Raw genomic sequence first — 22,985 nt, forward strand, 5'->3', positions numbered from 1 at the left:
GGGACTCGGCTCCGCGCATGCGCAGGGCCGGCCCCGGCTCGTCCTTGGCGGGTCCGGGAGCGGCGGGAACGGGACGGGCGGGACTCGGCTCCGCGCATGCGCAGGGCCGGCCCGTCCTTGGCGGGTCCGGGAGCGGCGGGAACGGGACGGGCGGGACTCGGCTCCGCGCATGCGCAGGGCCGGCTCGTCCTTGGCGGGTCCGGGAGCGGCGGGAACGGGACGGGCGGGACCGGAGCCATTGCTGAGGAACCCGGGGATCTGAGGCCAATCGAGGTACGCTGGTTTGAACTCCTTCCTGTAAATACAGAGCATTTTATTCTGGTTTTTAATGTTGTTGATACTTTTAAGAGATTCTTCAAGATTTGTTTGGAGTTCAGCGTATCATGGAGCTCTTGATTTATTGTCTTCTTCTTCGTACGTGAATTTATCTGTTGTCTTTCATGTCATACCAGAGACTAAATACCTGTGGAACCATCAACATAGCTAGAGCTGTCATAATTCATGGTAAATGTTGGTAAAAGGTTTTCAAAAAACCTCTCAGTCCTTGTACCAGCTATATCTTTAAACATGATAATTTCCGATATTAAAAGAATGCCGTTCGATTTTTGGCGTGAGTACCTGCTCTCCACAGGCATCCTTTGTGTTCGTATCCCCAGCTCAGCAAGCTCTGTGTGCACACACATGCCAGGCTCTGACTGGGATATTTCCTTCCTACCCCCCAGTAGGGTTAGTGCCTGCTGTGCTCCAGCTGCACCCATCTGCCCCCTGACCCAAACCACGCATATCGTTGTATCTGCTTGCTTACTGAGCAACTTTTTGTACACTGTTTTCTTTCTGACTCTAGACAGTGATATTAGAATAAGCTTTCTAGCTTTTTATTTCTGTAGAAAAAGGCATGAGGTAGGAAAATAAGTCTCTCTTAAGAAAATACACTTTTTGAAAGACTAAAAGAAGTGGCACTGTGTGTGTAAGGAAAGGTAGGCCTGAGGCTTAGGATTCATCACTTTGAACTTCATTTTGATCTCATGTTTAGCTTTTGCTAAAAAGTAGAGCCAATAGCATTGGAAGGATTTTTAACAAAATTTAATTAAATTTAATTTTTTTAAATTGACTCTTGATAAGAATGGAAGAATCCCAGGGAACTGGGATATATGTGCAGTGACAAACCCATAGACGTAAAGAATTTTAAGATTTGGAGAGGGAAAAAAGTAATTTGTGGAAGTGATTTAATTTTATTTACAGAATTTAATCAAGATAACTCTAAGTAGTCAGGCTTTGACCCTTGGTGGATTCAGTTCTGTCTCAAATCTCTTGAGTAATGCTAGGTAATACTTCATCTCTCTTCCTCCTTCCCACTGGTGAGGGCAATGAAATACATCAGAGTTTTAGGCAGCTCATACTGTGCCAAGAGTGGATATGCATGTGGCAAGATGTGTATGAAACTCTAATACACTGTTTTTATATGAATCCATGTAAAATTGTGGAACCATCTCACCTGTTTGTGTCAGTTGTCTTGCCCTGAGTTTAGCTCATCACTTCTTTGGGCCAGCACACAGCTCGCTTTCAGAGAGATCCCGGGGGGTTCCCCAGCCTGGAAGTGGCCCTCGCTCCCCAGGCAGTCAGGGAAGCTTGGGATCTTCACCGAGGTTGTTCTTGTCTGGCCTCAATCCTATGATCTACTATTTACACCTTAAATTCATTGTGCAGTATGCAATTTTTGGGTGCCCCTTCCCAGTAAAACCATAGGAGGCTTTAGAGTTGCAATTGTTTCCTTAAACAACTGTTGCCTTCCTAAACCTTAAGAAGTGGTTGTTTGTCTTCTCTTCCTGTATTCACGTAGTTGATTTGATAAAAAGTGAACTTGCAAAACTTCAGACCAGGGCTGAATATTTTTAAAGGATCAACATTTAAAAAAAAAAAAATTAACATGGATTTTTTAAATTTGTCCACTTAACAGCCTAAGGGTAAGATTATTACTTCTGAATATTTTCCCTTCTCCTTCCAGACTGACATAATTGACCACAGTTTTGCAGTGGAATGGATGCAGGACTTTGAGACTTCTCAGGATGCCCTGAATCAAGAGACCTCCTGTGTCAGTAACCTGACTCGTTCTATGGGTTTAGTGTTGGATGAATTTTACAGTTCACTGAAGGTAAAGGTCTTCCTTTTTTTATTACCTCTCCTAAAAGCCTGGAGAAGAGCAAGTTCCAGGAGAACGTTTTTGATGGGCAGAAATGCCTGGTAGGAGGGTGCAAGGAAGGCGAGCAGCAGACTCCGTTCACTGGGGCGTGGGGAAAGGACAAGGGACAGCAGACACAAGGGGAGACACAGGAAACTGTGTTCAAACAGAAGAGAAGAAAAAATGCTTTAGTTTTACTAATTCTGCACTGCAACAGATGGTGCAGAGAAATTGTGGAGTCTCCATCCTGGGAGATGCTTAAAACACTTTTGCTCAGGCAAAGTCGTGAGCGACCCATTGGACCTAATCCCGCTTTTTGAGCAGGAGAGACTGGACTAGATGGTCTCCAGAGGGATTGTCCAACCCCCACCATTCTGTCCTTCTGGAAAGGGGCTTTGCACTGCCCTTTGGAACTGGAATCTGTCCATGACCTGTGTTGAGGATTTGCTGATTTGAACATACAATAACTTTAGCAGCTTGTCACACTGAATAATTTAATATTGAACTGTGATTAATCACAAGATGAAAGCTCAGATAGGCTGGTAAGAGGCAGTGTTCTTTGCTGCAGCATTTCCCACCTGAGGTAATTTTCCTTGTTCTGAAAGTGTCAAGTACAGTTGGGCAATGTACTACATAGGAAGAAGGGAAAGAATCTCAAAAGCAAATAAATGAACAAAAAAACCCTTTATATTTGCTTGTGCAAGAAGAAGATTGTTATTCCACTCAACCAGGTTTTGAGAGGACAAATTAATTGTTTCTCTGACAACACTATGCATTGGAGGCTGTTAATGATCCCTTAGTCTGTGCTAAAGGTTTTAGCTGATTGTGTTTGTCATCAGCTTTTACTAAAGAAAAAACAAGCCTTCTCGGCTGTGTGGATATTACAGGAACGAAATGATTCCATTCATGTAGATAATGATAACAGAGCCAAACCAAAACTATTGTAAGTGTCCTATGTGGAACAATATACAGAATTTCAAAAGGGATTGTAGTGGTCCCATATACAGAACTAACATACTTCCTGTTCCTTATTTGCTGATCAGGTCATGTTTATCTGCCTGTCAGGACTGTTGGAGCACTGGATGGAGAGCAGGTCATATGAAGAGGATTACAGAGTAAAAGGCAGCTTGTACTGAAGTGTAGGGAAAGTATAAATATTGATATATATTGGCACAGCGCCTGGCCTTAATGCTTAAAATCCTTTGGAGAGCTGTCTGCATATTTACTGTATTAATGATCAAATGCAAGGCTGTGTTGGGAAAGGTCTTCCATTTGGAAGTCAGTAGCTGAGACTGTCTTGCCTATGAAAAAGAGGGAGAATTTTCATTAGAGGATGTAGGATTCTGGCTGGTAATAGTCTTAATTCAAGGTATTTTTAGATAACTGATTTAATACAAGCAGAACAAATGGCCAGAAGTGTAATGAGAGACAAGTTGAAATTAGAAAGTAGAGGTGCATTTTGAATGTATTGTCATAGCAACTGATTAAATTCTCCCTCTCTTGCTGTTCTGGGGACCTTTTAAATGTGCTTTGGCTAAATAAAAAGTATTAGACTATTTCAGAGCCAAAAGGTCAGTTCTTGTTGTCTCTTTTGCACTTTAATTCTAGTACACTGATACTTGCTAACCACTTATAACCCCAGATGCAGAATGAGAACTTGGGTTATTAACAATAAACAATAAACTGTCCCATCCCAGTTCCCCCAGTCCCTCCCCTGAGAATCCCAGTCGCAGTCCAGTGCCCCCAGTGCCAGCCCAGTTCTCCCCAGTCCCTCTCCCGTGCCTTCAGTCCCATCCCAGTTCTTCCCCACTACCCCCAGTCCCTCCTCAGTGCCCCAGTCACATCCCAGTGCCCCTAGTCACACCCAGTGCATCCAACTCCCTTCAAGTGTCTCCAGTCCCATCCCAGTCCCTCCCCACTGCCCCCAGTCCCTCCCCAGTGCGTTGTGCTCCTTTTCCCTGTGCATCCCATTCCCATCCCAGTCACTTCTCAGTCCCTCCCTGCTCCCTCCCCAGTTCCCCCAGTCCCATCCCAGTGCCACTAGTGCTCCCAGTCCCACCCCAGTGCCCCCACTCACATCCCAGTCCCTTCCCACTTCCCCCAGTCCCATCCCAATTCCCTCCCCAGTGATCCCAGTCCTATCCCAGTGCTTCCCTGCTGTATTACAGTCCCTCCACAGTTCACCCCTGTCCTTCTCTACTGGCTCAGTCCTATCCCAGTTCCCTCCCCACTGACCTCAGTCCCATCCCAGTGGTGCCCCAGTGTGTCCTAGTGCCTCCCCAGTGCCTCTCAGTCCCATCCCAGTGTTCCCAGTCCCCCCCGAAAATCTCAGTCCCACCCCAGTGTCCCTACTCCCAGCCCAAATCCCCCCAGTGCCCCCAATCCCTCTCCAGTGTCCCCAGTCCCATCCCAATCCCTCCCCACTGCCCCCAGTCTCTCCCAGTGCATCCCAGTCCTTTTCCATGATGCAAGAGGCACAGGGGGCACGAAATCCCAGGGCAGCTGCACTGAGGTTCTACAATTCGGTTGTTCTAAATTAGATAATTTTCTTAGTGAGCAGTTTGAGTTGTTAGACAGCGCGGACTGCAGAAGCATTTTTCGGTAAACTGATTGTTTTTTAATTTATGTTAAAGCTCTTCTAAAAACCCTACAGCGATGTGCATTCGCTGCACCTGCACTGGGAGCTGCAGGGAGAAGCAGCTGGGGGGGTTTGCTCTCTGCCCCTTTGCCACCTTCCCCTCACTTCCCTGGGACTGCAGGGAATCCCAGCTCCCCTTGGCTTCTCCGGGGGCCTCGCGGCAGGGTTTCGAAGTGTGGCCCTGAGATTTTCTGGCCTTGGAACTGATGGCTGTTTCGGGGCATGGCTTGCCGGGGGAGAATTGTGGCGGAAGAAAGCAAAGGAAGCCCAGAGCCTGGAGTAGGCAGGCCCGGGCCTCTGGCGAGCCCAGGCCTTGCTGCTCGGTGCCGATTGTGCCCGGGGCTTGTTCGTCACCATTCGGTTCCCACTGAGAGGGGAGCAAGAGGCAGAACAGCCCGCTGCTGCTGCTGCTGCTGCTGCTGCTGCTGCTGGGGCTGAACTGTCTGCAGTGCCCGGGGGCCGGGCAGGACTTGGCCCCGATGCCTGCATTGCTCTGCAGCGGCCAGGGAGGGGTCCCAAAAGTCATCCCCCCGCCTGCTGTGCTGCACAGCAGGGGCTGGCTAGGCCGGTTCCCGGCCGGGGGAGCCCGGGGGAGGCCGTGCTGGGGCTGAGGGGCTGCTGCTCTCTGGGCCTCTCGGGGTGTGCCTTGGAATCCCAAAGCCTGGGCCTGCGCGGGGGGGAGGAGGCAAAGGTGACTGTAAATTGGTCTGTTGTGGAGTGTTTTGGGGCCGAGTTCATGCTCTTGGCTTGTTGTGTGTCAATTCCCAGCCTCGGTCAGGGCTTCGCGGGGAGCGTTGCTGCTGCCGCTGCCGCCGCCGCCGGGAGAGAGAAGTCCTTTGGGAAGCCGGGATAAAAACAGCAACTCTGTGAATTGCCCAGCTTTTCCTAGGGAAGGGCAGGTTTCAGGGAAGAAAGGCCCGTCCTCGCGAAAGGCGCCGCGGGTCTCGCAAGGGGGGGGGCGCGGCTGCAGTGCCGTTCCCGGCCGTGTCCGCCAGGCGGCGACTGCGAGGCGGCGCCCGGCGGTCGGGGCGGGCTGGGAAGCGGAGAGCTGGAGTGTTTTGGCACTGCCGGGCTTCTCCGAGCTTCAATCCGGAGTGGGAGCTTTTTGTGGGACTGCACAGCGAAGCTGCCTGTGGGAATGACCCGGCTATTGCTCGGTGTACTCCTAACGACAGTGTCTTTTACTCCGTGTTCCCAGGCTCCCTCTTTCCCTTCGGTCGCCGTGGACACTGTGCCGGACGCCTCTGGCAGGACTAACCCCGGGGCTTTTATGTCCAACGTGCTGTGCTGTGTGTGCCTGCAGGTAAGAAAAGCTGGGAGTGCAGTCCCTCTGCTTTGGTTGCTGTGTCTCTTTGGGAGTTCTTTCGGAGGGCGATGAGAGAGCGATTTGGTTTGAAGGGGACCTTTAAAGGGCACCCTGTCTTCCGTAGGCAGGGGCACCTTCCACTCTCATCCCCGGCTGGATGCTGCAAGTCCCATCCAGCCTGGCCTGGAACACTTGCAGGGATCCAGGGGCAGCCTCGGCTTCCCTGTGCGGCGTGCTCTAATAGCTCTCCGCTGGCATCACGAAAAATGTTGTCAGCACCTTTTGTGCGACGATGGTAAGCGGGACCCGGGTGAAAATTGCCTTCTCTGAGGTGCAGAGGGAAATAATTCTCCTTTGAAGTCAAATGTATTCAGATTTGCACGAGTCTTGTCTGCCTTCTGTTTGAATTGCTTTCTCTTCTCGGCAGTTATTTGAAATTAAACTTTTTTTTTGTGTCTCCCCCTTCAGCATCCTGTCCAAGACCAAGCTACCTTTCTTTCCTCATGGGAATGGACCGGCCGGGCTTTGGCAATCTGGCCCCTCGAAAGACTAAAGTGACCTCTTCCAGCAGGGGAAGACTGAAGCAAGGGGTGCCAGGAAGAACTGGAGTCTCTGGAGAATAAAAGCTGGAAGCGTGCCCCCGAAAATCCCCAGCCCCGCGTGGTCAGTGGTCTGACTTGCACGGACCGGTGGCCTTGGCCAGGAGCGGTCCTGCGGGAAGTGCCTTTGCCCAGCCTGTAATTTTAATTTCCATTGGATGCTTGGCAAAGCCCCCCTGGGTGAGCCCCGGTGCCTGGCAGGAGCAGAGCGGGCTTCCAGGGAGGCATTCACCTGGTCAGCATCAGGAACCATCCTAACTGAGGCCTCGGTGAGTGCTTTTTGTGTGACTGGACGGTGAAGCTGTCTGTGTGAATGACCTGGCTATTGCTCAGTGTAGTCCTAATTAAGGTGTCTTTTACTCCGTGTTCCCAGGCTCCCTCTTTCCCTTCGGTCGCCGTGGGTGTGCCGGACGCCTCTGGCAGGACTAACCCCGTGGCTTTTATGTCCAGCGTGCTGTGCTGTGTGTGCCTGCAGGTAAGAAAAGCTGGGAGTGCAGTCCCTCTGCTTTGATTGCTGTGTCTCTTGGGTAGTGATTTTGGAGGGGAATCCCAGAACGATTTGGTTTGAAGGGGACCTTCAAAGGCCATCCTGTCTTCCGTGGGCAGGGACACCTTCCACTGTCCCCGGTTGCTCCGAGTCCCATCCAGCCTGGCCTGGAACACTTGCAGGGATGGGGCAGGCTCAGCTTCCGTGTGCAGTGTGCTCTAATATCTCTCCACTGGCATCCTGAAAAATGTTGTCAGTGTGTTTTGTTGGACGACGCTAGGCAGGACCTGGGTGAAAAGGACATTCTCTGGGGTGCTGGGAGAAGGAGGACTCGTGCGGGCACCTCCAGAGACAGCGGGAACGGGAGCGTGCTGCGGAGAAGGAAAATTCCAGGGGGTGGGTGCCGAGAAATTTGTCCTTCCCTTGCCCTGTGCTCTGCACTTAGCAATGGGTCAAGTGCAGAAGTTTCCTGGGGACCCTGGAAAATGATGCCGGGTCTGCTAAGAAAAGTGGGGCCAAAGGAGCAGGACCTGGGTCTGCGAGCGTGGGAGAAACAAGGGCCGGGTCATCGTCTGCCTCCAGGAGGGAGGGCAGCAGGAAAGGCCACGGACTAAAGCACTGAAGTGCCGTTCCCCAGGGAGCCCCTGCCCAGCACTGAACTTGCTTGTGCACTTGCTGTCCCTTTGCCAGCGGAGCCGAAGCGTCGGGTGCGGGTGCCGGGGGGATGGAGCTGCCAAGGACAAACTGGGAGGGTGTTTGCGAAGGAAGGGGGGAGAAGGAGCTCTTGACGTGCTTTTTTTACTTCTTCATCCCACAGAATTGCCACGAGAGGAAATACTTCAGAGGGGCTTCCCTCCAGATAAGCCCTGAATGTGCCAGGAGGTTTCAGCCGGGAGAAAGGAGCTGTGGAAGAAAAGCAGCCTAAAAATAGCCAGCAGGGATCATCAGGTTTTCCAGGCAAGAAGAACAAGGAGAGAGATGAGGGAATGGGGTTCCAATTCCTAAAGATTTGGTGGGTGTAGGAATGATTTGTGTGTGTTTTCCAGTCCCTTTTGATTCCTGGGATGATTTTAAAATGATGGCTAAATTGGAGATGTTGTTTTTGAGAGGAAATGATGCCAAATAAATGCAGAATTTTGGGTCAGTTTTTTGGATGATTTGGGTCAGTTTTTGGGGTCAGTTTTGGGTCATTGTTTGGGGTGATTTGGGTCAGTTTTGGGTCAGGTTTTGGGGTCAGTTTTGGGTCAGCTTTTGGGGTGATTGGGGTCGGTTTTGGGTCAATTTTTGGGGAGCACTGGGTGTTACTGGGGGTTGTTGGGGAGCACTGGGTGTTTCCTGGGGAGCACTGGGTGTTACTGGGGGTTGTTGGGGAGCACTGGGTGTTACTGGGGTGCACTGGGGAGCACTGGGTGTTACTGAGGGTTGTTGGGGAGCACTGGGTGTTACTGGGGAGCACTGGGAGAGAAGATGAAAAATAAAGAGAATAAAAAATAAACGAAATAAAAAAGGAAATATAAAAAAGAAAATTAAAAAAAAAAGGCAAAAAAACTAAAAAGGAAATAAAATGAAAATGAAATAAAAGAGAAAAAAAAAAAAAAAAACCAAAAAAAAAAAAAAACCGCGAAGCCGGGCGGTCGGGCGGCGGGGTGGGGGGGGAAGCCGAGGTGGCGACGCCGGCGCATGCGCAGTCGTTGGCAAGACGCCGGCGATCACGTGGAAAGTAAGGGCAGGCAGGAGCGGGACCGGCGGCGCATGCGCAGTGGCTCTCGTGCCGGTGCAGCGCTCCCCGCTCGAGTTAAGGGCCGGTTCCGGCGGCAGGGCGGGACTGGCGGTCTCCCGTCTCTCCCGGGGTGTGTGTTGGGGGAATAACATGAAGATTTTTTTGGGGTGAAAGCGCAGAAATTAGCCAGGAGGGACGCTAATTTGGGTAAACTCGGTCACCGGAAGTAGAGAGCGACCGGAAGTCCTCCAAGGCCCCGGCGCGGAAGTCCGCCAAGCCCACAGTAAAGATGGCGCCGCCAGGACCGGAACGACCACACTAAAGATGGCGCCCCTGCCCGGAAGTCCGCCCCGACGCCACACTCTAGATGGCGCCGCCAGGACCGGAACTTAGCCGAGGCCACACTAAAGATGGCGGCGAGACGCCCCCTCGCCTCAGAGAGGCGTCTATCCTGTTGCTTGACCTCCGCCGCGACCCGGACCCCCGCCCCGCGCCCGCAGCGCCGTCTCGCCGCGCCGCTTCCCGCTGTGGGGACGGGGCGGGGCGCTCGGCGGCGCCGGGCGTGGGCGGCAGGTTCGTGGGCGGTGGCAGGCACCGGCGAGGGCAACCCCCCCGCTCCCCCCCCCCCGCTCCCCTCCGCTCTCGCTCCCGCCGTGCCCTGGAGATGCTGTCGGAGCTGCGCCGCCGCCTTCCCCCCCCCCCCCCCCCAGGAAGCGACCCACGGCGCCAGATCCGACGGAGATCGTCCCCGGGGTAAGCTGGGCGCGGCCGCTCTTCTGCCTCTCCCGCGGCCATCGGCGACTGCAGGCAGGGGAAGCGACAGGCAAGTTTCTCGCCTCTGCGGAGAAACTTGCACCTGCGTGCCGCCGCAGGGCCGGGTTCGGATGTGCCCTGGCATTGCACACGCACCACACCCCCCCGCGGGGAGGGTGTGCGCTGCCTCGGGGCCCCTGTCTGTGCTGCCGGGAGAGAGAAATCCTTTGGGAAGCTGGGCGGGAAACAGCAACTCTGTGAACTGCTCAGCTTTTCCTAGGGAAGGGCAGGTTTTAGGGAGGAAAGGCCCGTACGCGCGAAAGGCGCCGCGGGTCTCGCCAAGGGGTGGGGGGGGCGCGCGGCTGCAGTGCCGCGCGCGGCTGCAGTGCCGCTCCCGGCCGTGTCCGCCAGGCGGCGACTGTGAGGCAGGGCCCGGCGCTCGGGGGCGCTCTCGCAAGCGACGCCCCCGGGAAAGCGGCGGGGTTTGGGCACTGCCGGCCTTCCCCCGGAGCGCCCGGGCTGGCCCGGCGCCTGGCAAAACCTCTGAGGGAAAAGGCAAGCAACAACTGCGCTTGTTCTGCCCTTTCTTTAGCCAGGGACTGGAACACAGACAAAATCGAGGGGCTCTTTGACCTGGGCAGGCTCCGAGCATTTTTCAGCCTTCCCTAGCAGGGCATTCTCACCCTCCGAAAAGCTGAAAGGCTTTAACAGCTGGAGACGCGCCTGCAGCTGTGCAAATTAATGTAGTTCCTTTTAGGAAACGAAGGGGAAGTTTTCCTGTTGTGAGCCTAAATACCGAGTCTACTCTGCTTTTTCAATCAGGTGACGAAGCTTATGGAAAAAAAGACCAAAGGCCTCGAGGTGAGTACATTCTACCGAGTTCTGCTTTTCTGGGATCGGTTTGGGAAAATCACGTGGAATTCTAAAAAGCTTCTCTCCGTGTTTTCTAGTTGTTTTTTCAGCCTTGGTCTAAGTTTCCTGTAGAAAAGGGCATAGAATTATTAGAACAGACAAACTAGGCTTTCTCGGGAGAGATGGAAGAAAAGTCTGCTGATTGCAGTTCTGCTTTTCTTGTCTTCCCTTCGACTGTCATTTTCTCTCCCCTGCTGTTCAAATAGGCAGCAATTAATTGCTCTGCTGAAGAGTTTGCTGTACTAAGTGTCTGTCAAATGGATGCCTTCAACTCAAGATAGCACCTGCTCCTTAGTTACAAAAAGTTCCTCACAGGAGATTTTCAGGCGTGCCCATAAATCTCCTTGCTGTTTGTTTGGGAGAACAGGGTTTTCTCGTCTGTAACAGAATAGTTGTGGCATTTGCTATGGAATGCTGGTGGCAATCTAGTCAGAAGAGGACCCCGTGCTTCACTAATTTTCCCTTTTTGCTGTTGGGGGTGACTTCTTCCCAGGGATGTTCTTCTTGACCCCCCGGGGCAAACGGAGGTGTCGGCGTCAGGAGCCATCCTAACTGAGGCCCTGGTAGGTAAGTGCTTTTTGTGTGACTGGACGGTGAAGCTGTCTGTGGGAATGACCTGGCTATTGCTCAGTGTAGTCCTAATTAAGGTGTCTTTTACTCCGTGTTCCCAGGCTCCCTCTTTTCCTTCGGTCGCTGTGGACACTGTGCCGGACGCCTCTGGCAGGACTAACCCTGGGTCTTTTATGTCCAGCGTGCTGTGCTGTGTGTGCCTGCAGGTAAGAAAAGCTGGGAGTGCAGTCCCTCTGCTTTGGTTGCTGTGTCTCTTTGGGAGTTCTTTCGGAGGGGAATCCCAGAGCGATTTGGTTTGAAGGGGACCTTCAAAGGGCACCCTGTCTTCCGTGGGCAGGGGCACCTTCCCCTCTCATCCCCGGTTGCTCCAAGTCCCATCCAGCCTGGCCTGGAACACTTGCAGGGATCCAGGGGCAGCCTCGGCTTCCCTGTGCGGTGTGCTCTAATAGCTCTCCACTGGCATCAGGAAAAATGTTGTCAGCACCTTTTGTGTGACGATGGTAAGCGGGACCCGGGTGAAAATTGCCTTCTCTGAGGTGCAGAGGGAAATAATTCTCCTTTGAAGTCAAATGTATTGGGTTTTGCACGAGTCTCGTCTGCCTTCTGTTTGAATTGCTTTCTCTTCTCGGCAGTTATTTGAAATTAAACTTTTTTTTTGTGTCTCCCCCTTCAGCATCCTGTACAAGACAAAGCTACCTTTCTTTCCTCATGGGAATGGACCGGCCGGGCTTTGGCAATCTGGCCCCTCGAAAGACTAAAGTGACCTCTTCCAGCAGGGGAAGACTGAAGCAAGGGGTGCCAGGAAGAACTGGAGTCTCTGGAGAATAAAAGCTGGAAGCGTGCCCCCGAAAATCCCCAGCCCCGGGTGGTCAGTGGTCTGACTTGCACGGACCGGTGGCCTTGGCCAGGAGCGGTCCTGCGGGAAGCGCCTTTGCCCAGCCTGTAATTTTAATTTCCCTTGGATGCTTGGCAAAGCCCCCCTGGGTGAGCCCCGGTGCCTGGCAGGAGCAGAGCGGGCTTCCAGGGAGGCATTCACCCGGTCAGCGTCAGGAACCATCCTAACTGAGGCCTGGGTGAGTGCTTTTTGTGTGACTGGACGGTGAAGCTGTCTGTGTGAATGACCTGGCTATTGCTCAGTGTAGTCCTAATTAAGGTGTCTTTTACTCCGTGTTCCCAGGCTCCCTCTTTCCCTTCGGTCGCCGTGGACACTGTGCCGGACGCCTCTGGCAGGACTAACCCCGGGGCTTTTATGTCCAACGTGCTGTGCTGTGTGTGGCTGCAGGTAAGAAAAGCTGGGAGTGCAGTCCCTCTGCTTTGATTGCTGTGTCTCTTTGGTAGTGATTTTGGAGGAGAATCCCAGAACGATTTGGTTTGAAGGGGACCTTCAAAGGCCATCCTGCCTTCCGTGGGCAGGGACACCTTCCGCTCTCATCCCCGGCTGGATGCTCCCAGTCCCATCCAGCCTGGCCTGGAACACTTGCAGGGATGGGGCAGGCTCGGCTTCCGTGTGCAGTGTGCTCTAATATCTCTCCACTGTCATCAGGAAAAATGTTGTCAGCGTGTTTTGTTGGACGATGGTAAGCAGGACCCGGGTGAAAATGACATTCTGTTAGGTGCAGAGGGAAATAATTCTCCTTTGAAGTCAAATGTATTCAGATTTGCACGAGTCTTGTCTGCCTTATGTTTGAATTGCTTTCTATTTTAGGCAGTTGTTTTAAATTAAACTTTTATTTTGTGTCTCCCCCCCAGTATCCTGTCCAAGACCAAGCTACCTTTCCTCGTGGGAATGGACTGGCCGGGCTTTGGCAATCTGGCCCCTCGAAAGACTAAAGTGACCTCTTCCAACAGGGGAAGACTGAAGCAAGCGGTGCCAGAAAGAACTGGAGTTTCTGGAGAATAAAAGCTGGAAGCGTGCCCCCGAAAATCCCCAGCCCCGCGTGGTCAGTGGTCTGACTTGCACGGACCGGTGGCCTTGGCCAGGAGCGGTCCTGCGGGAAGTGCCTTTGCCCAGCCTGTAATTTTAATTTCCCTTGGATGCTTGGCAAAGCCCCCCTGGGTGAGCCCCGGTGCCTGGCAGGAGCAGAGCGGGCTTCCAGGGAGGCATTCACCTGGTCAGCGTCAGGAACCATCCTAACTGAGGCCTCGGTGAGTGCTTTTTGTATGACTGGACAGTGAAGCTGTGTGAATGACCTGGCTATTGCTCAGTGTAGTCCTAATTAAAGTGTCTTTTACTCCGTGTTCCCAGGCTGCCTCTTTCCCTTCGGTCGCCGTGTGTGTGCCTGACGCCTCTGGCAGGACTAACCCCGGGGCTTTTATGTCCAGCGTGCTGTGCTGTGTGTGCCTGCAGGTAAGAAAAGCTGGGAGTGCAGTCCCTCTGCTTTGATTGCTGTGTCTCTTGGGTAGCAATTTTGGAGGGGAATCCCAGAACGATTTGGTTTGAAGGGGACCTTCAAAGGCCATCCTGTCTTCCGTGGGCAGGGACACCTTCCACTGTCCCCGGTTGCTCCGAGTCCCGTCCAGCCTGGCCTGGAACACTTGCAGGGATGGGGCAGGCTCAGCTTCCCTGTGCAGTGTGCTCTAATATCTCTCCACTGGCATCCTGAAAAATGTTGTCAGTGTGTTTTGTTGGACGACGCTAGGCAGGACGTGGGTGAAAAGGACATTCTCTGGGGTGCTGGGAGAAGGAGGACTCGTGCGGGCACCTCCAGAGACAGCGGGAACGAGAGCGTGCTGCGGAGAAGGAAAATTCCAGGGGGTGGGTGCCGAGAAATTTGTCCTTCCCTTGCCCTGTGCTCTGCACTTAGCAATGGGTCAAGTGCAGAAGTTTCCTGGGGACCCTGGAAAATGATGCCGGGTCTGCTAAGAAAAGTGGGGCCAAAGGAGCAGGACCTGGGTCTGCGAGCGTGGGAGAAACAAGGGCCGGGTCATCGTCTGCCTCCAGGAGGGAGGGCAGCAGGAAAGGCCACGGACTAAAGCACTGAAGTGCCGTTCCCCAGGGAGCCCCTGCCCAGCACTGAACTTGCTTGTGCACTTGCTGTCCCTTTGCCAGCGGAGCCGAAGCGTCGGGTGCGGGTGCCGGGGGGATGGAGCTGCCAAGGACAAACTGGGAGGGTGTTTGCGAAGGAAGGGGGGAGAAGGAGCTCTTGATGTGCTTTTTTTACTTCTTCATCCCACAGAATTGCCACGAGAGGAAATACCTCAGAGGGGCTTCCCTCCAGATAAGCCCTGAATGTGCCAGGAGGTTTCAGCCGGGAGAAAGGAGCTGTGGAAGAAAAGCAGCCTAAAAATAGCCAGCGGGGATCATCAGGTTTTCCAGGCAAGAAGAACAAGGAGAGAGATGAGGGAATGGGGTTCCAATTCCTAATGATTTGGAGGGTGCAGGAATGATTTGTGTGTGTTTTCCAGTCCCTTTTGATTCCTGAGATGATTTTAAAATGATGGCTTTAGCAATCAACTAAATCGGAGATGTTGTTTTTGAGAGGAAATGGTGCCAAATAAATGCAGAGTTTTGGGTCAGTTTTGGGGATGATTTGGGTCAGTTTTTGGGGTCAGTTTTGGGTCATTGTTTGGGGTGATTTGGGTCAGTTTTGGGTCAGCTTTTGGGGTGATTGGGGTCGGTTTTGGGTCAGCTTTTGGGGATGATTGGGGTCAGTTTTTGGGGTCAGTTTTGGGTCATTGTTTGGTGTGATTTTGGTCGGTTTTGGGTCAATTTTTGGGGAGCACTGGGTGTTACTGGGGGTTGTTGGGGAGTACTGGGTGTTTACTGGGGAGCACTGAGTGTTACTGGGGGTTGTTGAGGAGCACTGGGTGTTACTGGGGTGCACTGGGGAGCACTGGGTGTTACTGAGGGTTGTTGGGGAGCACTGGGTGTTACTGGGGAGCACTGGGAGAGAAAATGAAAAATAAAGAGAATAAAAAATAAACGAAATAAAAAAGGAAATATTAAAAAAAAATAGAAAATTAAAAAAAAAGGCAAAAAAACTAAAAAGGAAATAAAATGAAAAGGAAATAAGAGAGGAAAAAAAAAAAAAGAAAAAAAAAAAGAAACCCCTTCTTGGGCACCCCGTTTCCTCTCCTCCCCCGCCCCGAACCGTAAATTGCGGGGTCATCACCCCTAAAATGTGAGACGGGGACCCCAAAATGTGGGTGGGGGAACCCCAGGGAGCCGAAAAAGCGGAGGGGGAGCCGCAGTAAGAAAGCGAAGCCGGGCGGTCGGGCGGCGGGGTGGGGGGGGAGCCGAGGTGGCGACGCCGGCGCATGCGCAGTCGTTGGCAAGACGCCGGCGATCACGTGGAAAGTAAGGGCAGGCAGGAGCGGGACCGGCGGCGCATGCGCAGTGGCTCTCGTGCCGGTGCAGCGCTCCCTGCTCGAGTTAAGGGCCGGTTCCGGCGGCAGGGCGGGACTGGCGGTCTCCCGTCTCTCCCGGGGTGTGTGTGGGGGGAATAACATGAAGATTTTTTTGGGGTGAAAGCGCAGAAATTAGCCAGGAGGGACGCTAATTTGGGTAAACTCGGTCACCGGAAGTAGAGAGCGACCGGAAGTCCTCCAAGGCCCCGGCGCGGAAGTCCGCCAAGCCCACAGTAAAGATGGCGCCGCTAGGACCGGAACGACCACACTAAAGATGGCGCCCCTGCCCGGAAGTCCGCCAAGCCCACAGTAAAGATGGCGCCGCCAGGACCGGAACGACCACACTAAAGATGGCGGCGCGGCGCTCCGCCCTCCCGCCTCGTTCCGCTCCGCTCCCCTCCCGCCCCCGCTCCCCCCCCCCGCTCCCCTCCGCTCCCGCTCCCGCCGTGCCCTGGAGATGCTGTCGGAGCTGCGCCGCCGCCTTCCCCCCCCCCCCCCCAGGAAGCGACCCACGGCGCCAGATCCGACGGAGATCGTCCCCGGGGTAAGCTGCGCGCGGCGGGTGGGCGCGGCCGCTCTTCTGCCTCTCCCGCGGCCATCGGCGACTGCAGGCAGGGGAAGCGACAGGCAAGTTTCTCGCCTCTGCGGAGAAACTTGCACCTGCGTGCCGCCGCAGGGCCGGGTTCGGATGTGCCCTGGCATTGCACACGCACCACACCCCCCCGCGGGGAGGGTCTGCGCTGCCTCGGGGCCCCTGTCTGTGCTGCCGGGAGAGAGAAATCCTTTGGGAAGCTGGGCGGGAAACAGCAACTCTGTGAACTGCTCAGCTTTTCCTAGGGAAGGGCAGGTTTTAGGGAAGAAAGGCCCGTACGCGCGAAAGGCGCCGCGGGTCTCGCCAAGGTGGGGGGGGGGGGGGGGGGGCGGCTGCAGTGCCGCGCGCGGCTGCAGTGCCGCTCCCGGCCGTGTCCGCCAGGCGGCGACTGTGAGGCAGGGCCCGGCGCTCGGGGGCGCTCTCGCAAGCGACGCCCCCGGCAAAGCGGCGGGGTTTGGGCGCTGCCGGCCTTCCCCCGCAGTGCCCGGGCTGGCCCGGCGCCTGGCAAAACCTCTGAGGGAAAAGGCAAGCAACAGCTGCGCTTGTTCTGCCCTTTCTTTAGCCAGGGACTGGAACACAGACAAAATCGAGGGGCTCTTTGACCTGGGCAGGCTCCGAGCATTTTTCAGCCTTCCTTCGCAGGGCATTCTCACCCTCCGAAAAGCTGAAAGGCTTTAACAGCTGGAGACGCGCCTGCAGCTGTGCAAATTAATGTAGTTTCTTTTAGGAAACGAAGGGGAAGTTTTCCTGTTGTGAGCCTAAATACCGAGTCTACTCTGCTTTTTCAATCAGGTGACGAAGCTTATGGAAAAAAAGACCAAAGGCCTCGAGGTGAGTACATTCTACCGAGTTCTGCTTTTCTGGGATCGGTTTGGGAAAATCACGTGGAATTCTAAAAAGCTTCTCTCCGTGTTTTCTAGTTGTTTTTTCAGCCTTGGTCTAAGTTTCCTGTAGAAAAGGGCATAGAATTATTAGAACAGACAAACTAGGCTTTCTCGGGAGAGATGGAAGAAAAGTCTGCTGATTGCAGTTCTGCTTTTCTTGTCTTCCCTTCGACTGTCATTCCCTTCTCCCCTGCTGTTCAAATAGGCAGCAATTAATTGCTCTGCTGAAGAGTTTGCTGTACTAAGTGTCTGTCAAATGGATGCCTTCAACTCAAGATAGCACCTGCTCCTTAGTTACAAAAAGTTCCTCACAGGAAATTTCCAGGCGTGCCCATAAATCTCCTCGCTGTTTGTTTGGGAGAACAGGGTTTTCTCGTCTGTCACAGAATAGTCGTGGCATTTGCTATTGAATGCTGGTGGCAATCTAGTCAGAAGAGGACCCTGTGCTTCACTAATTTTGCCTTTTTGTTGTTGGGGGTGACTTCTTCCCAGGGATGTTCTTCTTGATCCCCCGGGGCAAACGGAGGTGTCGGCGTCAGGAGCCATCCTAACTGAGGCCCTGGTAGGTCAGTGCTTTTTGTGTGACTGGACGGTGAAGCTGTCTGTGGGAATGACCTGGCTAGTGCTCAGTGTAGTCCTAATTAAGGTGTCTTTTACTCCGTGTTCCCAGGCTCCCTGTTTTCCTTCGGTCGCCGTGGGTGTGCCGGCCGCCTCTGGCAGGACTAACCCTGTGGCTTTTATGTCCAACGTGCTGTGCTGTGTGTGCCTGCAGGTAAGAAAAGCTGGGAGTGCAGTCCCTCTGCTTTGATTGCTGTGTCTCTTGGGTAGTGCTTTTGGAAGCGGCGCCCGCGCAGGGCGAGGCGTTGGCCGGGCCGGCGCCTGAGGCGCTCGGGGCCGCCGGGCAGGGCAGTGCCCGGCTGGTGGGTGCCTCGCAGAGAGAAGAGCCTGGCCCTGGGAAGGCAGGAGCCTGGGCTCAAGCTGCTCTGGACCGCTGTGGGTATGGGTTTGAAGTTTTGGGATCGCTTGTTTCTGTCCCTACCTTCCCACTGAAAACAATAACTTAAGAAGTTCTCCTCTGGACTGGTCCAGAGAAATTGTGGAGTCTCCATCCCTGGAGATGCTTAAAACACTTTTGCTCAGGCAAAGTTGTGAGCAACCTCTTCTGCCTAATCCCGCTTTTTGAGCAGGAGAGACTGGACTAGATGATCTCCAGAGGTATTGTCCAACCCCCACCATTCTGTCCTTCTCTAAAGGGGCTTGGCACTGCCCTTTTGAACTGTAATCTGTTGATGACCTGTGTTGAGGTCACACTGCAGCTTGTTACACTGCAGCTTGTCACACTGAATGGCAGCCTGAATAATTTAATATTGAACTGTGATTAATCACAAGATGAAAGCTCAGATAGGCTGGTAAGAGGCAGTGTTCTTTGCTGCAGCATTTCCCACCTGAGGTAATTTTCCTTGTTCTGAAAGTGTCAAGTACAGTTGGGCAATGTACTACATAGGAAGAAGGGAAAGAATCTCAAAAGCAAATAAATGAACAAAAAAACCCTTTAGATTTGCTTGTGCAAGAAGAAGATTGTTATTCCACTCAGCCAGGTTTTGAGAGGACAAATTAATTGTTTCTCTGACAACAGTATACACTGGAGGCTGTTAATGATCCCATAGTCTGTGCTAAAGGTTTTAGCTGATTGTGTTTGTCATCAGCTTTTACTAAAGAAAAAGCAAGCCTTCTTGGCTGTGTGGATATCACAGGAACGAAATGATTCCATTCATGTAGATAATGATAACAGAGCCAAACCAAAACTATTGTAAGTGTCCTATGTGGAACAATATACAGAATTTCAAAAGGGATTGTAGTGGTCCCATATACAGAACTAACATACTTCCTGTTCCTTATTTGCTGATCAGGTCATGTTTATCTGCCTGTCAGGACTGTTGGAGCACTGGATGGAGAGCAGGTCATATGAAGAGGATTACGGAGTAAAAGGCAGCTTGTACTGAAGTGCAGGGAAAGTATAAATATTGATATATATTGGCACAGCGCCTGGCCTTAATGCTTAAAATCCTTTGGAGAGCTGTCTGCATATTTACTGTATTAATGATCAAATGCAAGGCTGTGTTGGGAAAGGTCTTCCATTTGGAAGTCAGTAGTTGAGACTGTCTTGCCTATGAAAAAGAGGGAGAATTTTCGTTAGAGAATGTAGGATTCTGGCTGGTAATAGTCTTAATTCAAGGTATTTTTAGAGAATTGATTTAATACAAGCAGAACAAATGGCCAGAAGTGTAATGAGAGACAAGTTGAAATTAGAAAGTAGATGTGCATTTTGAATGTATTGTCATAGCAACTGATTAAATTCTCCCTCTCTTGCTGTTCTGGGGACCTTTTAAATGTGCTTTGGCTAAATAAAAAGTCTTAGACTATTTCAGAGCCAAAAGGTCAGTTCTTGTTGTCTCTTTTGCACTTTAATTCTAGTACACTGATACTTGCTAACCACTTATAACCCTAGATGCAGAATGAGAACTCGGGTTATTAACAGTAAAGAAGTAAACAGCAGAAAGACTTGACCTTTCTTTTGAATTGCCCTACAGTGTTACAAAATACCAAACAAACCTCCTTCCCCAAAGAAACACCCCCCAAAATACCCCAACAACTCACCAAACACAAAATCACCGACAACCAAAAAGCAGAAGTAACAAACATGAACAGCAAGTGGAGGAAGAGTTTGAAAGCGGGCTGGACAGAAGCAGAAGTGTTACTGCCCACTCTTAGGCCACTGTGCTGGTTAAATGGGTGTTGTTAGGTTTAGATTAGTAGTTCGTTGTTGTTGGGTTTTTCGGTGGTGTTGATTTTTTTTGTTGTCGTTGTGGGGGATTGTTTGTTTGTTTGTTTTTATTTTGGTTTTTTTTCTGTATTAAAAATCTGGCTCAGTTACTCTCTAGTTCTGGTGTGTTCTCTTTTCCAGGTGGTTGGTGTTTCTGCAGTGTTTGGCACAGGACTGGGGGAGATTTTTACCCAGCTTTCTAAAGCTGTAGATGAGTAGGAGAGGTAAGGGGATAACTTCTGGTCCGCAACCCAGTGACCACTTCCTGAAGGTCCTGATTCATGAGTCTGCTCCTTTGATTTGAAGGAGTGTACAGTTGCCATAGCCAAGGTAGCTTAGGGTGTCCAGTATCAGCATAAAAAGCAGCAGTAAAAAGGAACTATTCAGAGATGAATTTTTGTGCTGTTCCGTGAAAAAGTAAAAGCTATCTGTGCCAGCAAGTCTGTGAAGTAATTTTTTTCTTGTAGTTCCATACCAAGTTTTGAATTGTTGCTGTTTTAATGAAGTATGTTCATTGATTTTGCATCCATTGGTTTCAGAATCCAAATCTGGGGAAAAAGGTACTGTCTTTCTGAAATGTCTCTCAAACATGAAAGCCTAGAGAAAACTTTTTTTTGTGAGTAAAAAGAAGCCTCCAGGATGATCCTTATGCAATACAAATCATGTGTTTTTCAGACTGAATGCACTCCCTTTATTCACCTTTTCAGAGAGTATCGGCCAGAATACGAGCGCCTGAGAAAAACACTGGTAAGTGTTTTTAGCTGTTTTACACCTGAACAGTGTATCTTGGGTCGCTTTTAGGCACACAATTGCCTTTATGTTGAGAGGGTCTAACATTTCATTTACTAGTCGTACTCACTGTGGGAAAACTCCTGTCCTGAAGGAGTCCACCATTTGCCTTTTTTTTCCTAGATGTGGTGGAGCATATCTTTACAAAACTAAAGATTTTGTAAAACAGATGTTGCTCACTGGTTTAGTGCTAATATTTGAGCTAATTGTGTGAAAATGATTGGGAAATAAGATTGTGTCTTCCATTCAGATGGACAGAGAGTTCTTAAAAATAAATTTCCAAAGGGATTTGTTGAGACTATCCCTGTATCTTCCTGCACCAGTGAAGAGTACTAGTTTGACTTAGTAAGAAAGACTGAATCGCAGTGCCAAAATCAGTAGCTCTGCTCACCTTGAGTTCTGGCTGTCCAAAGGACAGTTCTCTGCAGGCACAGCTACACAGAGTTTGGCTTCCCGGCGCTGCTGAAAACGTCCTAGAATCCCACCTGACTGGAGGTTGCTTTCCACGCTTAGTCAGAAGTTCTGTGTAACCTGAGTTGAAATGTAAGACCTGCGTAGTGACTTCTGCTCTCTGACTGGGGGACAGGCTGCTGGGTTTGGGTGAGGTTTCTCTTCTCCTGATGTTTTAAATGTTCTCAGAATCCACATGTAAATCTTTGTCTACGGGAGAAAGCTCAAAATAAACAAAAGAGAGAGCAGCTGGAACACTTGTGGAAGGACATGGGCAGCATGTGTGTGCAGGGCAGCACAATGGCAGGTACCTCCCCAGGAAGATAAAGTTTACTGCAGAAGTTTTCTGAAGAGTTTGCCTTGTGAAGTAGTACAGTGCTTCTTTGTCCTCACAGCAGAAATATGAAAGCAGCTCCATGTTAGAGGAGCAGGGCTTTAGTTCCTGTGGGATTGGTCGCACTTAGCTCTTCCTGTGTCAGTCACAGGTTTGGAAGAAACCCCGCTGTGTAGCTAAAGCAGTGGACCTACTAGAAATAATGAAATACTTTAGAAAAGGTGAAACAGTCAGATCAGAATATGAGAAAGCTCTGCTGTTGGCTGCACTGTTCCTTAGATGAGGCGAGTAGGTGCTGATGGAGTCTGTCCTGTGTCTGGGATCCACAAGCAGCTTTCTGTCCCCTTAGAGCAGGTGTTCATTGCTGGGTTTCTGTGCAGACAGAAACCTTACCTTTAGCAAGCTGGTTTGTGTACAGCTGTTTCTGTTCCCTTCAAGGACCTGATGCTTCTGCAATGGGTCCCTCTGAGCTAATACTAACACGAGGAACTCTCGATGAAGAGCAAGAAGAGAGGGAGAGTGACGCTGATGGCATTGACCATGAAGGTAAGGGAATGAGGTCTAAAAGCTGCCTCTCAAGAAATCCCCTCTATATTTCATGACCTGGATGGACTGTAAGGAGAGCCTAGAAAACAAGGAAACATTCAGTCACCTGACGTGTCAGAATCTGTAGCAGAAGCTCAGCTGCAATGGTCAGTGCAGGGATATCACTCTGTAACCTTTGTGAAAGTTCATTTGTAAATTTTCTATTCAAGTAATTAATAGGTGTATAACACACATAAACCAGAGAACTCATTAGGCTTGGGGCATGCAGTGACCTCTGAACCTGATTGATGCACAGATGTGTCCATCATCTTTTTGGCCTTACAGTTTCTGCCCCTGGCTCTCTTCCCTTTTCCTGTGACTGTGGTCTTGGAGCAATCTTCTAAGTTGTTACAGTGTGATTTTTCTCTTCTATAGCTCACAGACTTAATCTTCATTCTTTCCCTGTTCCACTGATGGGTAGGATCACTTATTTCCTTTGCCCTGTAATGTAGCTGAAGATGGAATAGACTGTCTATGTTGCTTTGGCTATCCTGATTCTAGCTTTTTTTCAGAAACACAAGTAGAACAAGTACCGAAATAGCGCTGAACTTCAGCAGCAGCGGGGACTGCGCAGGAGAAGGAGGGTGGGCAGCGGGCCTGGGGCAGGCAGGGGGATGGGGGTGGGGGCGGGCACTTAAAGATTTCGGCCAGGGAGCTGATCTCAGCCAGCACCCAGTCGGGGCAGCCTAAGTCGCCTTCGCGATCCGGAACCGCCCCGTGTGCCGGTGGGGGGCTCCCCGAGGGGCTCTGCAGGGGCCTTGGGGCCGGGACCCCGGGGGTGCAGCCCGACCAAGGGGCGGGGCAGGGGACGGGGTCCCGGGAGCGGGACCCGGGACGGCCACGGACCCGCGGGAAGGGCCCCTCCGACACGGCCCTAGTCCCTCCTCCTGACCACCCGAGCACCTCCCGCCACCCCGCGGGCTCCAAGCCCCGCCAATCCGGGCCCGAGGCAGCGTCTGGCCCGCCAATCCCGGGCCGCCTTCTCGGCACCGTCCAATCACAGCCCGCCTTTTCAA

General features: G+C 51.9%; 1 protein-coding gene across 3 annotated transcripts; it reads left to right on the forward strand.

Annotated features, from left to right (window-relative positions):
* The first annotated feature begins 171 nt into the window (after nucleotides 1-171).
* LOC135413711 (uncharacterized) lies at nucleotides 172-22,437 on the forward strand. 3 transcript variants are annotated; one of them, XM_064653718.1, is made up of 12 exons: nucleotides 5,204-6,120; nucleotides 6,592-6,991; nucleotides 7,072-7,197; nucleotides 10,505-10,543; nucleotides 13,410-13,511; nucleotides 16,896-16,934; nucleotides 17,480-17,553; nucleotides 17,658-17,759; nucleotides 19,953-20,035; nucleotides 20,487-20,558; nucleotides 21,014-21,143; nucleotides 21,240-22,437. In XM_064653718.1, exons 2-7 carry the CDS (start codon nucleotides 6,881-6,883, stop codon nucleotides 17,492-17,494), a joined length of 432 nt encoding a protein of 143 aa, XP_064509788.1. In that variant the 5' UTR covers nucleotides 5,204-6,120; nucleotides 6,592-6,880; the 3' UTR covers nucleotides 17,495-17,553; nucleotides 17,658-17,759; nucleotides 19,953-20,035; nucleotides 20,487-20,558; nucleotides 21,014-21,143; nucleotides 21,240-22,437. The 3 variants fall into 3 exon arrangements, 1 of the variants encoding a protein (XP_064509788.1); XR_010430358.1 differs by lacking the exons at nucleotides 10,505-10,543; nucleotides 13,410-13,511; nucleotides 16,896-16,934; nucleotides 17,480-17,553; nucleotides 17,658-17,759 and adding exons at nucleotides 172-273; nucleotides 2,006-2,152 and having other exon boundaries at nucleotides 3,223-6,120; nucleotides 7,096-7,197; XR_010430359.1 differs by lacking the exons at nucleotides 10,505-10,543; nucleotides 13,410-13,511; nucleotides 16,896-16,934; ... (1 more) ...; nucleotides 17,658-17,759; nucleotides 19,953-20,035 and adding exons at nucleotides 172-273; nucleotides 2,006-2,152 and having other exon boundaries at nucleotides 3,223-6,120; nucleotides 7,096-7,197.
* Nucleotides 22,438-22,985: the final 548 nt, after the last annotated feature.

The sequence above is a fragment of the Pseudopipra pipra genome, chromosome 4 (genome assembly GCF_036250125.1).
Source record: "Pseudopipra pipra isolate bDixPip1 chromosome 4, bDixPip1.hap1, whole genome shotgun sequence".
NCBI lineage: Eukaryota > Metazoa > Chordata > Aves > Passeriformes > Pipridae > Pseudopipra > Pseudopipra pipra.

Coding starts and splice junctions, on each gene's coding strand:
- LOC135413711 (XM_064653718.1), top strand. CDS start 6,881: ATGCTTGGCAAAGCCCCCCTGGGTGAGCCCCGGTGCCTGGCAGGAGCA. Junction 10,544..13,409: donor AAAAGACCAAAGGCCTCGAG/GTGAGTACATTC, acceptor CCGTGTTCCCAG/GCTGCCTCTTTCCCTTCGGT. Junction 13,512..16,895: donor TGTGCTGTGTGTGCCTGCAG/GTAAGAAAAGCT, acceptor TTTTTCAATCAG/GTGACGAAGCTTATGGAAAA.